Source organism: Heptranchias perlo, chromosome 8, assembly GCF_035084215.1.
Source record: "Heptranchias perlo isolate sHepPer1 chromosome 8, sHepPer1.hap1, whole genome shotgun sequence".
In the NCBI taxonomy this organism is placed as follows: domain Eukaryota; kingdom Metazoa; phylum Chordata; class Chondrichthyes; order Hexanchiformes; family Hexanchidae; genus Heptranchias; species Heptranchias perlo.
In genome coordinates this window covers 11,701,092-11,720,132 of record NC_090332.1, presented here as the reverse complement: position 1 = coordinate 11,720,132, position 19,041 = coordinate 11,701,092, and the positions used below count along the sequence as shown (strand labels likewise).

At 39.1% G+C, this 19,041-nt stretch overlaps 1 protein-coding gene and 1 long non-coding RNA gene across 3 annotated transcripts in view; one reads left to right on the top strand and one right to left on the bottom strand.

Annotated features, from left to right (window-relative positions):
• LOC137324413 (uncharacterized) overlaps positions 1–17,820 on the top strand; it is a 29,998-nt gene extending 12,178 nt beyond the window's left edge. The window contains exons 2-4 of one of the 2 annotated variants that reach the window (XR_010963607.1): positions 1,137–1,211; positions 9,976–10,177; positions 17,621–17,820. This is a non-coding gene — a long non-coding RNA (uncharacterized lncRNA). The remainder of the gene's footprint in view (positions 1–1,136; positions 1,212–9,975; positions 10,178–17,620) is intronic. The other variant, XR_010963608.1, reaches the window with a different exon arrangement.
• Positions 1–19,041, bottom strand: part of fez2b (fasciculation and elongation protein zeta 2b) — a 111,142-nt gene that overhangs the window by 19,058 nt on the left and 73,043 nt on the right. The window contains exons 3-5 of the mRNA XM_067988667.1: positions 17,650–17,766; positions 10,947–11,091; positions 2,477–2,745 (exon numbers count right to left, since the gene is read on the bottom strand). Of these exons, the coding sequence (XP_067844768.1) occupies positions 2,477–2,745; positions 10,947–11,091; positions 17,650–17,766 (531 nt within the window). The remainder of the gene's footprint in view (positions 1–2,476; positions 2,746–10,946; positions 11,092–17,649; positions 17,767–19,041) is intronic.

The following is a 19,041-nucleotide window of genomic DNA, read 5'->3' as shown; positions in this document are numbered from 1 at the left end:
TGCCGTTGCCATGTGCTACGAGTCTTGCTGTAAATTGGCTGCACTGTAGAGGCCCACTGTTCTGCACTGGCACAGACGTTTTGGCCAGGATGCACGTATGGAGTAGTGATGCAATAGTGTTGCATCATACAATCACTACAGAAGGAATAGTGGTACACGTGATGACATCAAAGTGTGCTGTTACTGCTAGAGTCACGTGTTTGGCTCCAGGAAAACCAGCAGCAGCCAGAAAGACCCAGTAAGGAAATGTTGGTCTTACAATATCCAATAAGTTTTACGATTTAAACAGCCGACTCTACACTGCATTATTATTGTAATTTTTGAAGGTGTTCCAATCACTACCGGCCTGGGCATGGTTTTTAAAAAAAAATATGTTCTTGGGCTGAGGGTAACATGGGCAAGGCCACACTTATTACCCTGAGAAAGTGGTAGTGGACCTTCTCCTTGACCTGCTGCATTCCCTGTGGTGATGATGCTGGCACAATGGTGTTGGATAGGAAATTCCAGGATTCTGACCCATAAACAATGAAAGAATCACGATATACGTTCATGTCAGGATGGTGTGCAGCTTGGAGGGGAACTTGGAGGTGATGGTGTTCCCACAACATTGCTGCTCTTGTTTTTTTTTGGTGTTAGAGATCACGGGGGTGGGGGGGGGGGGGGAAGTTATCTGTTATCTATCAAAGTTATTGCTATCTATTTTTAAAGGGAGGGGGGTATGGGAAACACAAGGCGGCAAGAGTAAATAATATAATTTAAACACAAAATTAAATTACCAAATAATATACAGTATCTGAAATAGACTTGGAAACTCCAAGCAGGTTATTTCCTTTCCTATGCTTTGTAGGACATCAGTCTGCTGAACTTAATGGATGACAGATATCCCACAGCAAAAAAAAATCAATTATTTGAGGCTTCCAACTAAAGTCTTAAATTTGAGTCCCAGGAGTGCTGTCACTCAAACCTGCTTGCATTGGTCGAATGAGTTTTGCCAGTTCTCTGCAGGCTGAAAAGATGAAAAGCACTCCAAGTCAGGGAGAAGAAATTAAAAAAACATTACAGGAAAGGAACAGCAGGGAAAAGAAGCCTACTTATCATATCTATGATTTGAATTGGGTCTTTTTTCTTCGTTTTAGAAAGACTCAGAAGAAAACTATCTGCATTTTGGCAAGTTAGCAGGCAAGGACAAGTTAACAAGCTAACTGCTTTTGGTAAGTAATTTTTTGATAATGTCAAACTGGACAGGAGAGAACAGTCCTGGGACAATGCATCTCAAATCACTAAATGAGGAGTTTAAATAAAGTAATTCAATCATAAAAAAATCTAAAAATCTCTCTGGTAAGTATTGCAGCTATAAGACATAATTGCAAATCAATTTAGAAGCTTTTTCACTTGAAAAATAATACAAAGTCCTCACTTTGATGTAGGGTTGTAGCAGTGTTCACATGCACAGGGGCACTGATACAAAGTTATTCTTTCTCCTTCCAGCTTTTCCACCACATACTGCTAATTTCTTTGACAAGTTAATCCACTGAATTTGCTCAGTAAGGAAAAAAATGCATGTGGGTCTTGGTTTCTCTGTGTTTGTCGTCATTGATGTTGATAACAAAAGGTCCATACAGTTTTTGCAATGCTGATCTGTATGTCAACATGGGGAAAGGTCCATGGCCAGAAAATCAGATTTGTGATTATGTCTTTTAAACGACTCTGGACGCATGCGCCTGTGCACAGACAATTTCATTGCCTTTGGTGCCATGCAGCTTAAATAGGGAGGGTTCAGCACACTGGGAGCCCCAGCACCCCACGGAACAACATCTACTAGAAGCAGTCGTTGCACTTAACACCTTTATCTGGGCATTCATTCCCCGAACATAAAGAGGAAAATTATTTCATTTGGGTCCTGTAAATAAGTTTTTATCTCCTTAGCCGTCAGCCTGGCTGCATGCAAAACATTAAAGGGATAGAATCTGACAGCACAACTGATTTTGTGTAGGAGTTGCATATTCTCAAAGTGATCCATGTTGGAACATTAAAATCGGAGTTGAAATGATGAGAGTATTTGATAAAATCAACAGCAAAAGCATGTAGTTATATTTATATCTTCTGCTCTCATTATTAGTCTGTTGGAGGCAATGCCAGAAAGTGCATCTGACAGCCTGCAGTCAACTAATGGGATAGCACCATCTCTCCTGCCACTAGATCAAACATGACATTTTAAAATTACTGCTTTCTCTCCTGCCCCCTCCCTCAAGAAACTGTCCTTACTATGCTTTCTAACAATGCTGGATGTGATTAATCACACCCCACTTTAATTTTGCTCCTCAATAACATTCCTTCCACAAACAGAATGAGAAAAGATTGCCTCACACTCTGCAAAATAGTTTGTTGATTTAATATTTCTTGAATCAAAATAACTCACATGAATCACAGATATTGCTGAGAGGTATGTTCCTGTGGTAATCTAGTTATGACTCACCGTTCCAGGCATGTGACTTTTCTCCTGCTTTCCATTTTGTGGGCTTCCATTCTTTTGTTTCTTTTTCTTCTTCATTGTTTCCCTATGCTCCTTCTGTTTGTTTTGCACCTCAATGAGTATGGAGATGAAGCTGTTTTTCACCTCTTTTTCAAACTCCAACTCGTCACGCAATGCTAGCTGTTGAATCAGCTCCTCCGAGTAGTCTTTTATTGCAGTCTCAATTTCCTCCAGAAGCTCATTTAATTCAGCCATGGGCAATCGCTTCACACCTGAAAAAAAGGTTGAAGAGAAACACTTGACAGGTCAAGCACACAATAAATGGAATACGGAATTCTGTGACAGCTCACAGACTTCAAGATTTTAGTAATTTTGGAAAATCAAGTAAATCTGCCTTTGCATTACGAAACCATTAATTAGCATTTGGGAAAATAGGTATCATCTATAGTCATCCATTAAGGTTAAGGGAAAGCAAAAGATTGCCTTCAAGGTGAAGAACTACCTGATGAGCTTCCGTTCAACAAGCTGTAATCTAAATATTAACTGCATGCAATTATCCTCTCAGAACACACTGATCAGGTACCAAGAAATATGATTAACACATATAATTATGTGTCTAGTCACAAAACTACACGGTAGATATAAATGAGGAATGTGCTCATCCATCCATTCAGCAAGTGATGGAGGTAGTACGGTTTACTGCAATTTCCTTCCCTTAGTTTATGTAAACTTAATGCACAGTGATTTACGTAATCTGAAGTAAAAAAGGCATGTAACCCTTTGTGTGCTCATATACTTAAAGATACACATAAAAATGCTTACCCGTTATATTACTACATGAGCAAATTGCATACTCTCAATTTCCCTATGTAGCTTTTTTCTATTTATTTTCATCTTTTCTACAATCGACTGTCCCAGCTGCTCAACAAAGAATAAAACTAACAGATTGAACCCTCTAGACAACAGAAGATACATGCTGTGCCTTTCTTATCCTTTCCCTCGCCCCACAAAGCCAGATTTCCTGCATCTACTTTATTTCTTTATCTGGGGAGGAGTCATCTGAACAGTAGTGTTTCATATGGGTTTTCCCTCTTTTCCATCTACAGTTATGCAAAACCTTTCTTCCCTTCTGTTAATAGCAGAAGCATTAACTGGACTACTTATGCCTTTGATATTGTTTGAGATATTTAAAGAAGACAGGCTAGATTTTCCTCCCATTGACTATGAATGAGTGGAAAATCTAGTCCTGGATCTTTTAGTCAATAGAATATATGTAATTTAGTGGGGGAAGAGAGGATTACACACCCAAAAGAAAAAGGATGCTATTTAATTAGTGAACAGTAGATTCCATACTGTTTTATACACACACACACACACACACACACACACACACACAAACCCACACAATTTGCCTGTGTTGACTCCACCTACAGCTACAATCAGCTGTGAAGAGTGCCAATTTACAGATTACAGTTTGCTAAAATGAGCTGAAATGAAGAATGCACTGTTCGGGGTGTTTGAAGAATAGCTCAGACGTATGGATAGCCATGTCCTCTGGACAGTTCATTAGGCATTGGTCCTGACCACCGTTTCCAGCTCTCATCAGTGGCTTCTGGTAGATTTACAGCACTCCGTAGAGTTCAGAGTGGAGCTCAGGAGTAATTCATCCCAATGATTGATGTCAGGATATAATTTTAACTCCACATCACATGGTCACTCAATTGGATTTGATCTGCTTCAGTTAAAAAGATTGGGTGGGGTCTGTATGTGAACTGGTTCAAAGCATTTGGTCAAACCTCCCCAGTAAGGAGTTGTAATGATGACTAACAGATTCAACGATCTGACAGCCCTGGGCCAAGATCCTGCTTCTTGCCTATGATGCATTGCATAATAGTCATTGAATTTCAAAAATAATTCATTGTGAGAAGTGCTTCGACATGTTTCGATGTGATAACATGCTATAGAAATGCACGCATTCTTTAATTAAACCAGACTTTTTCCACACTGCAATCTTTCACATCATCTGCTGTGATTAATACACTAAATGACTAAAAACACTTGCGAATTGTGCAGACATGCCAGTTAAACACTGCTCGTTGCCAACAAGTCTGCTGTTGAAAGAGCAGCTATTCACTTTTTTCATCCTAAAGATTAAAGTCTGCCAAACATTATGAAATCTCAACTCCTTCCAACATTTTTAGATTTGGGAAGACAACTGTAGATATATAAACACTGAAACCATCAAACACCAAATCTCAACTCTGCATAAAACAGCTGTAAACATTGCTCAAAACTTGCAAAATTTGTAAAAATTTAATGAAAAGATCAGAAGGTGCTCACTAATTTAGTAATATGCACAAATCGAATGAGTGCTTTTACATTTGGTAGTTCTGTAATTTGGATTATAGGACAGCAATAAACATGCCTCAATTCCCTGCATTTACACAGGTCCTCTTATCCCGGTGGTCCCATCAAACCAACATTTATTTTCCCCCAGCCTTTAGTTCCATAAATCTAATTTGAAAACCACTCGCAATTTAACTCCCTTGAACTTTCAGCTAATTGTTTTCCTTTAATACCAGAATTTTTAAAGTTAGCACCCAACAGGCCAGTTTACACACTTGAATCTGAAAAAAAAAACCATCTGCTTTCATCAGCAAGACCAAAGTTTGCAGATTTGTTTTGTACTGCATTCATTTTTTTCTCCCAGAGCTATCAGTAATAGCGTCTGTACCCTGTGTGGTCACAGCTGTAACACTAAATTAAAACAGTTACTGCTGGTCATGCTGGAAGCAATTTCAAATAGCAAACTAAAAAGCCTTCTTTTGAAATTACTTTAAGAGCATTACTTGTGACTTTTATAAAGCTCAAATTGTGTTTTTTCCCCAGTTTTGCTGCCTGTTTTACGATACGCTACAAAAGGAACTCCAAAAAATAGGCAAGCTTGTTTTGAAAGCAAATATTAGTTTTCTGTTTAATACAAGACTGTACTTTGGCTATTTTGCAGTTTCCAAGATGACCTAGTGAAAGCCTCATAACAGGACTGCATCTATTCACAAGGTTGCACATCGAATCCCTAATTTCAAACTTGGTACAGCTACATTTATTTCTCTCATTCCCTTAAAAAAAAAGGGCCCTCCATACAACTACACAATTAAGAATGCAGGAAGGTGACCTCCTTCCTTGCTCCTTCTTCACTTCTCTCTCCCCCCTGCTCCTTCACTTTACGAATAGGATCTTTTCCTGTTAAAAAGTCTCTAGTCTCACCTTGAGCTAGACTTTTTAAATGGTACGTAAACAGCTTGGCGTGATTCCAGTCAACACAGCCATGGTCAGGAACTGGTTGTGTAGGTAATCCCAATGAATAAGTGTTCTACTCATTCATGGTGCAGCACACCTGCGCACTAATGCACAAGACTGTGGACATTTAAATAGAAAAGGGTCCACTGTGGGTGGTTTGCATGTGATGCAAATTAATTCTCAGCGCAAAGCTAAAATGTAGAGTACGGCTGGAATTATTTTCTGCATCTCTAGCAGTGAAACAGAACATTTATGTTTCAACTAGCATTTGAGCACAGGGACACAAAGCCACAACTTCTGAATTCTGTGGCATAGAAAATTTAAAACTCGACAATGGCTGCGTACATAAGAGCATTCTTGTATTGAGTAGTATTCACATATATTTTTCTCCCTTTCCCATTCTTGGCTAACCCAGTGCCATTCCTGGCTGAGGATGAGCAGATAATATGCTAAAGTTTAGCAGCATTACAGGAAAAAACCCAAGGAAGACGCAATCCTTTGTTTTATACTTGGTGTTGTGACATGCAGGATACAGCCAGAGGCAGCTGTAAGAATGAAAAATATCTCATGAAGGCCATCTCGTGTAGCATGGGGCTCAGTTCTACTAATGCCAGAAGCCCTCTGGGTATTTTGTCCAAGTAGCCATTCTTTATGCATGAGCCTGTATTTTTTGTGAATTTGCAAATATGTATATTCCTGCCAATGAAAACAGACCCATATCCTTGTGAAATAACGGCATAGCCTATTTTATTCCATTGGAAGCGGATCTACAATATAGCCCGGTTCTCTTGCTGCTAACTAAGCCCCCTTTATGTGCTGGAAAAGCATATACGGTAGGGTAAGGAGTCAGCTGGCTTGGCAACACACAAAGTGGCAGATGAAACTTCACTGCTGGCAACAGCTGTTGCTTATAGCTACCACCAGTGGCACTCTGCGGTCAGAGCTACCAGGCAGTACCCCCTTTCAAGGGAAGTTTTGGTGCCTCAGATGGCAGCGGCATTTCTCGGTTTACTTTATAGGGTTGCCTCAACTCTACAGAATAAATAGGGTATCAGTAAGTACCTATTACAAGGTTCTGTGACCCAAATAAACACACAATACTGATATGTTTATTACATAACTAGTAGAAATTTCTTATGCGTAGACCAATAAATGGTCAGGAACGCATTACAGCAATCTAAATGCATGAGCAAAGCAACTCTATTTAAAAAATGTTTAAAACCACTTAAAATAGACTGCCATGCCTCATGGCTAATAAATATCTCAATATTAACAAAATAAAGCAACAAGCATACCTAGTGTTATTTCTGGCAAAATCAATGGCTGCTATGTTAAAACTCCATTTAAACATATGGAACATAAAATGAGCTGCAGCACTAATTGATATTCTACAGACCCTGTTTTTAGTCATCAACGGGAAAAAAATTGGCTCCATTCTGCTTGGAGCACTGCCTTTTAAAAAACACATTACATAGATAATGAGTATTTCTGTCACCATCTGGCATGGTGGCTCTCTTTGGAATACAGCAGGGAAGAATTATAATATTTACAGCTTAAGGACTCTAACTAGCAACAGTATTTTAGCAGGAGGCTAGAATTATGACAGGTCCGTTGCAATGGAACGGTATTTGGTTTTCTCCTGACAAAGTGCTATCAGGAAGTGTCATTGAGTGAGCTGCTCAAAGAATTTAAACATTTTGAATGCATTTCACGCAACATGGAAATCACAAGTTTGCTAAGTCTTCTGATATGATCTACTGAAAAGATTTGGACCCATGTGCTCTGTGCTGATAAGTTCTGCAATTTGGTACAATCTCCAAATAATTTGAAAGTGATGATCAATTTATCCTTTTTGCTTTCATGAGCTTCACTCACAGAAGAAGCCAAGTCTAGTGACGAGACAGTTAACATGCAAGTGATTTATAGAGTCGTAAGTCACACTCCAAGCAACAAATGCAAACTATTTAATTCTAAGATCTTGCAAGTGACTTGTAAAGATGGCGCTGAAATTTCTGAAAGGCAATTCAAGAATATTTTACAGGATTTCTACAGGATATCTGTAAATATTTTGTATCTTAAATACTATTTGGGAGGCAACTCAGATTGCCAATACATCTCAAAAGAAATTTCAGATGAATTAAATGATTGAAAGTATTTCAATACATAGCGACACCCCCAGGTGTGATCATGCTTTTGATAACTTGGTTCACCTATCTTGCAAATTTGTCTCATGAAATATGTGTAGAACGTCTTAACATTAACAAAAATTAACTAAAAAGTTACAATTTTATAGATATCTCACATTTAGTAAGGTAAGGGAAGTGCTTTTGGGAAAAAAAAGTCCTAAGTCAGGTGCGAGTCTGAGGCCCAAATTAAAGCATGCTTGTTCTTTTAAAGCATTTGATTGCTGTAAAAAGTATATTCAAATATATTAATTTTTATCATTTAACTAATACATTGATATAATGCTAATGGTGAATATTACTACCTAGAAAGAACAGCTGATTTCAGTAGGCAAGGATTGTAGCATCCCCCTCTACATCATTCAGTTCCTCCACCATCCATGGATTCATACCTTTCCCATGTTGCATCAATCTGCTAAGCAGCTTGTTTCATCTTGTGGTGCATGTCCCCACTGACCATTTATTTTACCCAGTTATCTCACTACACTACATAAAAAGCACCAATTGGATAAGCAGTATCATTGTCTTTAAGAATCCACATGCATTTAATTACAATGACATTGAGAATTTCTTAAGGGGGACAGGAAACCCAGTGTCAGAACTGGTAACAGCATATTGCTCATTGACATACTTACTGCATACATCAGTAGAGCAGCTCTTCAGGCTACCTGAAGATCTGGCACATTGAGCTTCCAGCAAGCTGCTCTGCGACCCATAAAATGTTGGCACTCCTCCCGTATAGATGAAAAGCATTTTTTTAATTAAATAATATTTATGGAGGGGAGGAGAGGGAGTATTTTAGATTAAAATTACTTGCTTAGCTCCTCCCCCATTGTTATTCTGTAAAATACAGTCCAACCGTGACTGTGCCAGTCCACGCCGAGACCGACCTTTGGGCACTGGTCCTCGGTGAGTAGTTGCCAGAAGGTTTATAGGAATGGCCATGGTTAACTTGGTGGCTAATATGTCTTCCCCTCTGGGATGTGCCAACTCTGTAAAGCACCTTAAATGACGCAGTTGGGATCAGGAAAGCACCCTATGGAAAAGCACGGTTTTGAACCTGCATCCTAAGACTCTGTACCACAGTTCAAAAGTTTTGTATCACTAGCCTCCTAAGAATTCACAACTTTTAACAGTATTACAATTTGAGGTTATAGCTCCTGCTCTTTTTCCCCATAATGTTCTCTGGTCTCAGTGGTAAATGTGTGATCACTTTCACAAAATAGGTTCTAAATATTCATTCCACACATGAAAAGATTGATGCTAGTAGCTTCTCTGGACTATGTAATAATAAATCAATAAAACATTAATATATTACTCCTTTAAATCAATTTATTCCATGGAATATAATTATTCTGTTTGTCCTCTACAAACAAAAGCAATCTGAAGCTTATATTCTGACAAAAACAAGAGGAAATTACTTTTTGCTCTTCTCTTATTACAGGAGTTGAAAAGTAATCTGAGTATTTAAGTAACCTCTTCAGAAATGATTAAAAAATGTCTGTATCGAAGGCTATCCAAATGCATATTGATAAATCTCTTCCAAATGCAGTACAGCAAGAGATCAGTTGTGTGTTCTGGCATCTTAGCTTAAATAATACTTTCAGTTTAGTCTGTGAGGGTTCTTTGTTCAACTCAGTATGCTAATTCTCCTCTGATATGCTCTGAGCATAAAAAGTAGACACGAGAAGCATTTGCAATGTTGTCCAAGTCTTCTTTAAGGCAATCTCTAAAACTGGGCAGCTGACGATCAGAGTAAGTTGTAGCCATGGAAAGTTTATAACTCAATGAACTGGATAAAAATGGGAAAAAAAAATCAATAAATTATAATACCTGTGGCTTTCCATGCATTTTAATATAAATGATGGATATTTCACAGTTCATGGAGATTCCTTGAGGCTGAGTTTTACTTTTTTTTTTAAAAAAAATTGTATTTTGTTCTAAATAACCTGTACTGTAAGTTACAGGGCCACTGGTTTACTCTGACTAAATTAATCAAGTTCTGATTTTACTACATAGGCTCCAGGATTTTTACCAGTATTTTGGGGATCGCATTCTGCAATTCAGCCATTTACAGTTAGAGCCATTGGTTTATAGTGACTGAATAATCCATCATCATATGACAAAAATGAAAATCCACCCAAGAGGAGGAGGGTTGAAGGAATGCAGAAAAGTCAGCACCAGTTGTTCTTGTGCACCTTCCAGTGGCAGAGGCCTGAAAGTAGGTTATCTGCTTTGCCACAAATGGTACATACCTGTTGATGGGGGTGGGGGGAAGTGAGAAAGAAAAAGTATAGGCAATTTTGTCAACTGTCACTCTGCTGTTGAAAAAAAACTACCCTCACTTAATCTCACATGTGAAGGATGTAGGAATGGAACAGGAGGCAAAAAATGCTGAAATATCTTTATAGAAGTTAAATAGTTTGAATATCTAATTCTTGGCAATTTTATGCAGACCATACATACAAGTTGAGCATAAAAAAGCATTAAAAAAACAGGAATATTTAGTTTAAGGCAATTAAAGTTTGACAAATTGCTGATCGAAAGCACAGGGCAGGGTGGGTCCCAGAGATTAGTATGACAGGTTTGCATCACTCAGACAGACTGCAGTATTAATAATATAATCTAAGTCAACTGTAGAACTTTAAACTCCACGATGACACAACACAGCCAGCTTGGCATGTGTACATCAACCTGTTTCATATCATCACTTCCACTGAATCTGGCAGATTTAAATTGGAATGGGTGCATTTTCCCACATTTCTACACTTTAGAACGTTGGTTTTAAAAATATCTACTTCAAACATTTCTTCTAACCTTACCTGCCTTTATCTTCCCTCTGCCAAAAAAAATACAACTCCTTTTACAGTATCATACACTTGTGCTGTCTCCACTACAGTAATGTTGAAAACTTTGCATTGTTTTGACAATCTTTCAAAAATGATTGCTCCCATAGCCCAACTTTAAATACGTGCATTCAAAGCACTTACGTTCTTCATAGCTGTTGCTGGTGTTCGATCTCTTGAGCGTCTGAATTTCCTGGGAAAGTATGGAAAGTCGGTCAGACTGCGTGGGTGTGTCATCTTCCTCAGGGTCAGGAGATTCTTGCATCATTTCCTCTATTTCCTCAATCACCTTGTAAAGAAACATGAAAGTATGTTTTAAAGCAGCCATTATTAGATAATAAGGACACACAAAATATTGCCATTAGTTTCCAGTAACAATTACATTAAAATTAACAGTAATATACTTATTATAGTAACTGGCTCACCAAATGAGTCTTTCCTACACATACTCAATTACTCATAGACTTATCTATATCAAATCACAAACACACACAACAACTTTTTAAGAGCTTCCAACATCAACAAGCTAAAGGCAAAGCCAATTGATCTAAAGGTACTTTTATGTTGCATGACACTTGCGTTAATGCTGTGACAGGTCTCATGTAAGCTAGCTGCAAGCCTAATGTGAAATTCCGGGGGTTCGCTAACACAAAATCCAGGAAGACCCATTTTTTGTCAGCCTTCCAGGCCATCGGTCTGTGCCTGTTCTGTCTGTTTTATATTTGGCACGCACCTAGCGACATTAGCACAATATAATATAAAAGCGCCTTAACATGTTCATATTGGGTCTCCCTTATACAACAGAAGGGAAGGACTTCTTCAATATACAGACTGACAAACAGTTTAGAAGGAGCTGTTTATTTGGATCTAAGTCAGTCTTCTTAAGACAGCATCAAGGCACTTTTCCATCATTCATTCTGATGATTAAAATTATAGATTGCTATAGTATCACACCTATTGCATAATGGGTAGAAAAGTAGGTGACACGAGTCTCTTTGCACCACCCCTGTTCAGGGAAAAGCTGGTTGTGTGCGCAATTTCAGAGGCTGTTTAGAGTCATAGAGTCATAGAGTTATACAGCACGGATAGAGGCCCTTCGGCCCATCGTGTCCGCGCCGGCCATCAAGCCCTGTCTAATCTAATCCCATATTCCAGCATTTGGTCCGTAGCCTTGTATGCTATGGCATTTCAAGTGCTCATCCAAATGCTTCTTGAATGTTGAGGGTTCCTGCCTCCACAACCCTTTCAGGCAGTGAGTTCCAGACTCCAACCACCCTCTGGGTGAAAAAGTTCTTTCTCAAATCCCCTCTAAACCTCCCGCCTTTTACCTTGAATCTATGCCCCCTTGTTATAGAACCCTCAACGAAGGGAAAAAGCTCCTTAGTATCCATCCTATCTGTGCCCCTCATAATTTTGTACACCTCAATCATGTCCCCCCCTCAGCCTCCTCTGCTCCAAGGAAAACAAACCCAATCTTCCCAGTCTCTCTTCATAGCTGAAGCGCTCCAGCCCTGGTAACATCCTGGTGAATCTCCTCTGCACCCTCTCCAAAGCGATCACATCCTTCCTGTAGTATGGCGACCAGAACTGCACACAGTACTCCAGCTGTGGCCTAACCAGTGTTTTATACAGTTCCATCATAACCTCCTTGCTCTTATATTCTATGCCTCAGCTAATAAAGGCAAGTATCCCATATGCCTTCTTTACCACCTTATCTACCTGTTCCGCTGCCTTCAGGGATCTGTGAACTTGCACACCAAGATCCCTCTGACCCTCTGTCTTGCCTAGGGTCCTCCCATTCATTGTGTATTCCCTTGCCTTGTTAGTCCCTCCAAAGTGCATCACCTCGCACTTTTCCGGGTTAAATTCCATTTGCCACTGTTCCGCCCATCTGACCAACCCATCTATATCGTCCTGCAGACTGAGGCTATCCTCCTCGCTATTTACCACCCTACCAATTTTTGTATCATCAGTGAACTTACTGATCATACCTTTTACATTCATATCCAAGTCGTTAATGTAGACCACAAACAGCAAGGGACCCAGCACCGATCCCTGTGGTACCTCACTGGCCACAGGCTTCCAGTCACAAAAGTTTGCATAATGAAGAAATATTAAGAACAAAAATTTATGAAGAATGGTGCTAACTAGAGTTTAATTTTAAGAAAAATATCCCAGTCTACATGGACTACTACAATGGACATTGGGAGATTTTACTCATTTAAACTGCAGAGGGATTTTAATTCTTGGAGACAACAAATAGCACAAAAGTGATTTTCAAGAATGTGGTTAAATGAGCTCTCAGGTACATAGTATTATAACATGAACAAGAATGGATAATTGAATTTAGAAGGAAGAAAAAATAGAATTTCATGTAAAAAGTAATTCGAGGAGACACTGCAAGCACCCTATTGTGCTGAAGGCATGACCTATCATATTTGCATAACAGATGGATGTGTTTTCACCATCTTTTAACAAATTAAATTAGAATTATAATGCACTGCTGAATAGCTGTGAATTGGCAACTAGTTAACAATATTTTTGCTGCATGTGTGTGTCAGCTTGGCTCCGTTAGCAGCTCTCTCACCTCAATCAGAAAATTTCGGGTTTCTAGCCCCCCTCCTGGACCTGAGCTCACAATCCAGTGCGGTACTGAGGAAGTGCTGCATTGTCAGAGATGCCATTAAATTAAGGCCCAGTTTGTCTGACCAGTGGTTTAGGTGGATGTTAAATCCCATCGCACTATTCAAAGAAGAACAGTCAATTTGACTCAGTTGACAGCAATTCAAACAATTCTTCTGTCCTTACCAGTCAGAGTTAGTGAGTTTGTGGGTTCAAGCCTCACACTTCAGTGCATACCGAGGGAGTTCTGCACAGTCAGAGGTGCCATATTTATGGGCAGGGAGGGGTGGAAGTTCCTAGCACTGATTTTCCAAGCAGAAATGTGCACGGAATGCAAACTCAGTGGAGACCCAGCAGAATAGATTTCTGCCAAATTTTCTGATCCTTTTCACCTTATAAACTAGCACGAGGTGTAACAAAGGCAAAAATAGTGCCACGGAATTTCAGTGTGCTGCTGGAGTTTAACCAATTAAAACTGCGAAGCTTGTCAACACAGAACACTGGTAAACTGACCACTGTTTTTCCAACCAGGACTACTTTACTGTTGGGGCGCTGGCTTACACGGTTACCTGGAGGCGAGTAGCAAGAATCCTAACTGCCAGTGACAGGTCTACCCCTCCAGGTTACATCAATGAGCCAGGCTTGCTGGTCAGTCATCAACAGTACTACAACCCTCCCTGGCATAGGTACCACCACAGGGGTTGACTTGGTTCTATCGGCAAGGTTCCATCTTGCAACCGGCCCCAAAGAAATCCATCTTACCTCCTCACACCCCCCTCAAGAAAACAGTGACTAGTTAGTCATTAGAAAATTGTCACGCTTGGGTTTGAGCTCCTGCTCATGTCAACTGCGCCACAAGAGGCATGACTGCTGAGACTGACTCTCCAGGGTACTCAGTGACAGGTCATTTCACTTTTTGTCAAAAATTCACCTCACAGCTTGGTTCTGAGTCCTGCATGTGGGCAAAAGAAGCTCTTCTGTAGCATGCCTTGGCATTCTGAAGCACGAATACTCATCCTAACATGTTATATGCCGCAACCTTAACCTGCATTGGAACTTTTCTGTAATTGAAGAACGATGAATAAAGATAAAGTGCTCTTTCTCCCTTCTCAGTGCAGTTCCAAAAGGCTGAAATTGGCATCCACCAGGGCCCCAGGTGAATCAGCATTTGGGGTCAATTTTATCTTCTAACTTTAAAATAACCTTTTGAGCTGTGCAAATCCATAGTACTGCACCTGGAGCTATCAGCCACCATATCCCACTGGTCAGCCTATTGTTCAAGATGGTAAGTGGAGTCCATTGGAACCCTAGGTGAATCTGTCAACAATACAGCAAAAATACCACGTCTGGCACAGCCACTCCAAAGCTGTCCTTCATGCTGCCATCCAACACATCACTGGTTGGATCCTGATATGACCAATTCAAATTCCAAGTCAAGACTAGACTGACTGAAAAAAAGTCTTAAAAGCATCTTTTTTGGCCTTCAAAACCCAATTTTTGTAAATGCTCTCCAACCTCCAAATCGGCAATGGGAGGAAGTAAGTTAAAGGTTATTAATTTTTGGGAGGGAAAAAGATAAGAAAAGATAGGTAGAAAAAAAAGTAAAATTAAAGATGAAAAATCAAAATGGAATAGGAAAAGGGAAGAATGGGAGGAAACAAGAATGGCAGCCCAAACAGAATTGTTAAATATTTTAGTTCTAAAGGGTTAATATTCCGGTAACAAAATAAGCCCTGATATTAGAGTACTTTTATTATTGTAATATCAGTTTATTTCAGTGTTGCAGTGTAAGCTGAAAATTGTATCAGTTAACACTCTTAAGATTATTATATGATTGTTGAGATACAATAAAGGAGAGTTTTCTCAGCCATTGTGTTACACTGCCAATGTTTTAAGATTTATGGTGCCGAAATAGGGCAGTCCCTGGTCTAAAGGGACAGTGAAAACCTTAGTTGCGAAGACAGCAATATTCTTGAAGTTCACTTCAACACCCTGCCCTTATCAAACTATTGCATTGTCATCAAATCCTCAATACTTTATAAGAGCTGTCAGTTTCTGTTGACTATTAGGAGTGACAATTATAATCATCAGCAGCGACACAACTTGCAAACTATTTAAATATAGGGAGCCATGTTTAAGAGTTACAAATTAGATCACATTTTTAAATCCAGACAAATGATTGTCACTGCTAATATGTGACATCTGGCAGATGTGACTTTATATATCTGTAATTTTAGCTTCTATCTCTCAGTTTTTAAGAATCATCTAGCCTTATAATACTTTCTAACAGTGCAGCATGGCTCCCTTTTTCTCTCAAAATGTGAAGAGGTGTTCTAAAGGACAAGTTTGCTCAATACAGAAACAGAAAAATACTGATCATCAATATGGTGGAACAATCATCTCCATGACAATAACAACTTGCATTTATATAACACCTTCAATGTAGAAAGGTGCTTCACAGATAAATGTAAAGAAAATGGACACTGAGCCAGGAGGAGAGAGATTCATCAAAGAGATGCCTTTTGAGAAAGTTTTTAAAGGCAGAGAACTTTAAGAAAAGAATAGGACTGAAACAGCTGAAGGCTGTGCCACCAATGATGAGGCAAAGGGACAGTTGGGAAATGCACAGAAGGCCAGTCAAAGGAACAACTTTTCTGGGGGGCGGGGGGGGATATAAGGTTGGAGGGCATTGCAGAGATAGGGTGGGGTGAGGGCATGGATGGATTTAAAGACAGGGTTGAGGATTTTAAATATGAGGCATTGTGGGACCAGGAACCAATGTAGGTGATGGACAATCAGAGCTTAGTGCGGGACAGGATACATGCAGAGTCTTGGACAAGCTGGAGTTGATGGAGGATGGAAGGCCAGCAAGGAGAATGTGGGAGAAATCAACTCTGGAGGTGACAAAGGGATGTATAAGGGTTTCAGTGGCAGAGGGCTGAGCTAGGGTTGGAGGCAGGCAATACTATGAATGTGGAAGTGGTCTGGGTGATAGACAGGATGTAAGGTTTAAAGCTGAGCTCAGGATCAAATTGGATGGCAAGGTTGCAACCAGTCTGGATCAGCCCAAAAGAGTGGTTAGGGAGGAGGATGGAATCAGTGGCAAAGGAGCAGTTTGTGGTAGGGGCCAAGGATGACTATTTTGATCTTCCCAATATTGAGCTGGAGGAAGCTATGACTCATCCAACACTGGATACTGGACAAGCAGTCTGACAATACAGGGGTCTGGGCAAGAGGTGGTAGAGCTGGGCATCAAGTTACAAATGAAAGTTGACCCATTTTACATAGGAAAATATAGAAATTACAACAGGGAAATAAGCCCTTAATACCCAACCAGTCCGTGTTGGTGTTAATATTCCACAAGAGCAGTACTCCTAATCCCATATGTCCGCTAGGTTCCATACCCCCTTATCCCTTTTTCTTTCAATCACCTATCTAACCGATTCTTAAATGTTGACATGGTCTCTGCATTAATCACTATCTCCGGTAGTACATTCCTGATTTTTGCAAAAACACTAATAACACCAACCTTGACATTAGTATGCTTAAATCAGTGATGGGCAGTGATTTTATCCACTAGGTCATGAGGGGACACTGTATTTATACTAACCAACTCTATAATAAAACAGAGTGCCTAACAGCTCTCAACAATGCTAAATTATTTGTTTCTCAGCTACACTGAATCTCACTTTTGACCTATTTACTTCACCGGACTCCGAACTAATAAAATATGTCCTCCAGCCTAGATCTACTGGATGAAGAAAAGGCGGGGGAGAAATTTTGTCTTGCATTGCTGAACGATGAGCTGCACCAATCATATCCATAGAGAAGTTGGAGAGTTGGATCATATTATCTGTCATATAAGACAACATGGCTATAATGAACCAACTTTGGGGAGTATTCTAAAGTCAATGCGTTGGGGAAACTTATGGGCAGAGGCATAATACCTTTCTAGAAACATATCTGAACTTATTATTCTGTTCTATAGACGACTGCTGATATTGCAACAATCAAAAAAGTATTTTCAAGTCTAATCAGTTAAATAACTGACATACCTCCTTAGAATGACTGAAAAAGGCTTGGATTTGCTCATACAACTTTACTTGAACAATTATTTTGTTAATTAATTGAACATTCCATTGAATTTTTTTTTAAAAATCTGGTTGCTTTATAGTGGTTCTGCTTATATTTTACAGATTGAGTGTAGTGCTCATATTCAAGTCACCTGTTCAGCTGTGAAAAGTGGTTCGTCATTTATACAAGAGACGATAATGGAATGCATGTCCAACTGATCCCGTAGCTCCTCATCATCAGAAAGATCAAGGTTAAGGTTATCATTCAGCTAGAAAACAAAAATAAAATCAATGTTTAAATTACTTGGTTTTTGCTTATTGGAAAACTTGTAAAACAACAATGTTATCATTTATAATTCACCATCTTTTTCACTTGCTTTTGTTCATTACTGACTTCTGGCATAACCCTCCTGAAGAACAACATTAGTATCATTGGTATGTTGTTCTACATTGGTATCAATGAAGACCACAAATGACTACTCCAATTTGAAATATGATTTTGCAAATTGCAGTTAATGGGATAAAGCAGGTGGCATTCAATTTGTGTAAGGATTTAATTGTTCTACATAGGAAGTCTTATACTACAAGCAAAAGTGCATGCTCATACAACTTGGAGAAAGATACTACAAATATTGGTAAACAGGAATCTAGTATCAGGAATAATTACTTTGCATCAATACTGAAATTTGTAGGACACCTTCCACCTCTCTGTAGGATTGAAAACTAGGCTACTCTTTACTGGACCCCAGGATGTTGCTTGCCGATGGGACCGCTAATTAATGTTAGCAGCTGTGTGTATGTTTAGGAGGTCCAAAGTGGAGCCCCTGTGAAAACTACAGGACTGAAGTTCCTGTCTGGCCATATTTAAGTAGAGGTAAACATGAGTGCAAAGCAATATCTCACCATTTTATACTCTCTTGTAAAAATTAGTGAAAATAAAGTATTTTATTCCCCACATTATTAATTTCTCCCATTAGGTAGAAGACTTAAAAATAAATACACACTTGTACACAAACATGGAAAGCTAAAATACTTCCAATGAATAGTGCTGTTCCTACATTTGCATTCTTCTTTGATTATTTTAATAACGATATTAGGGACATAAACAGTGATTTAATGGTCTTCATAATGTTCTGTTAACTGCTTTGTATGCCTCTTTATTTCTCTCTTTCCCAAAAGAGCCTGAATAACTTCCATCCTGAAAATCCTCTAAATAGGAGTCGAGCATCTCAACTATGACATTTTAAAAAAAAAATAGCCCACAACTTTGCACAAATATATAATAGAACAAACAAAACTTAGAAATAGCAACAATTCTTACCACTTCTAATTCACATTTTGCAGTAGAAAAATTACACTTCCAACCTGATGGGAATAGTTGCTGCATGGTTCAATACTAGGGAATTAGCCATTATAGCTGGAAGGCAACAAAGGAGGGAAGAAAACACTTCCTGCAGTTGAATAATTATGACTTAATGTTTGGGGAAGTATTATAGGTATTTCAACTGATATCAGAACTGAAATTAATCTCAGTAAAGCTGATG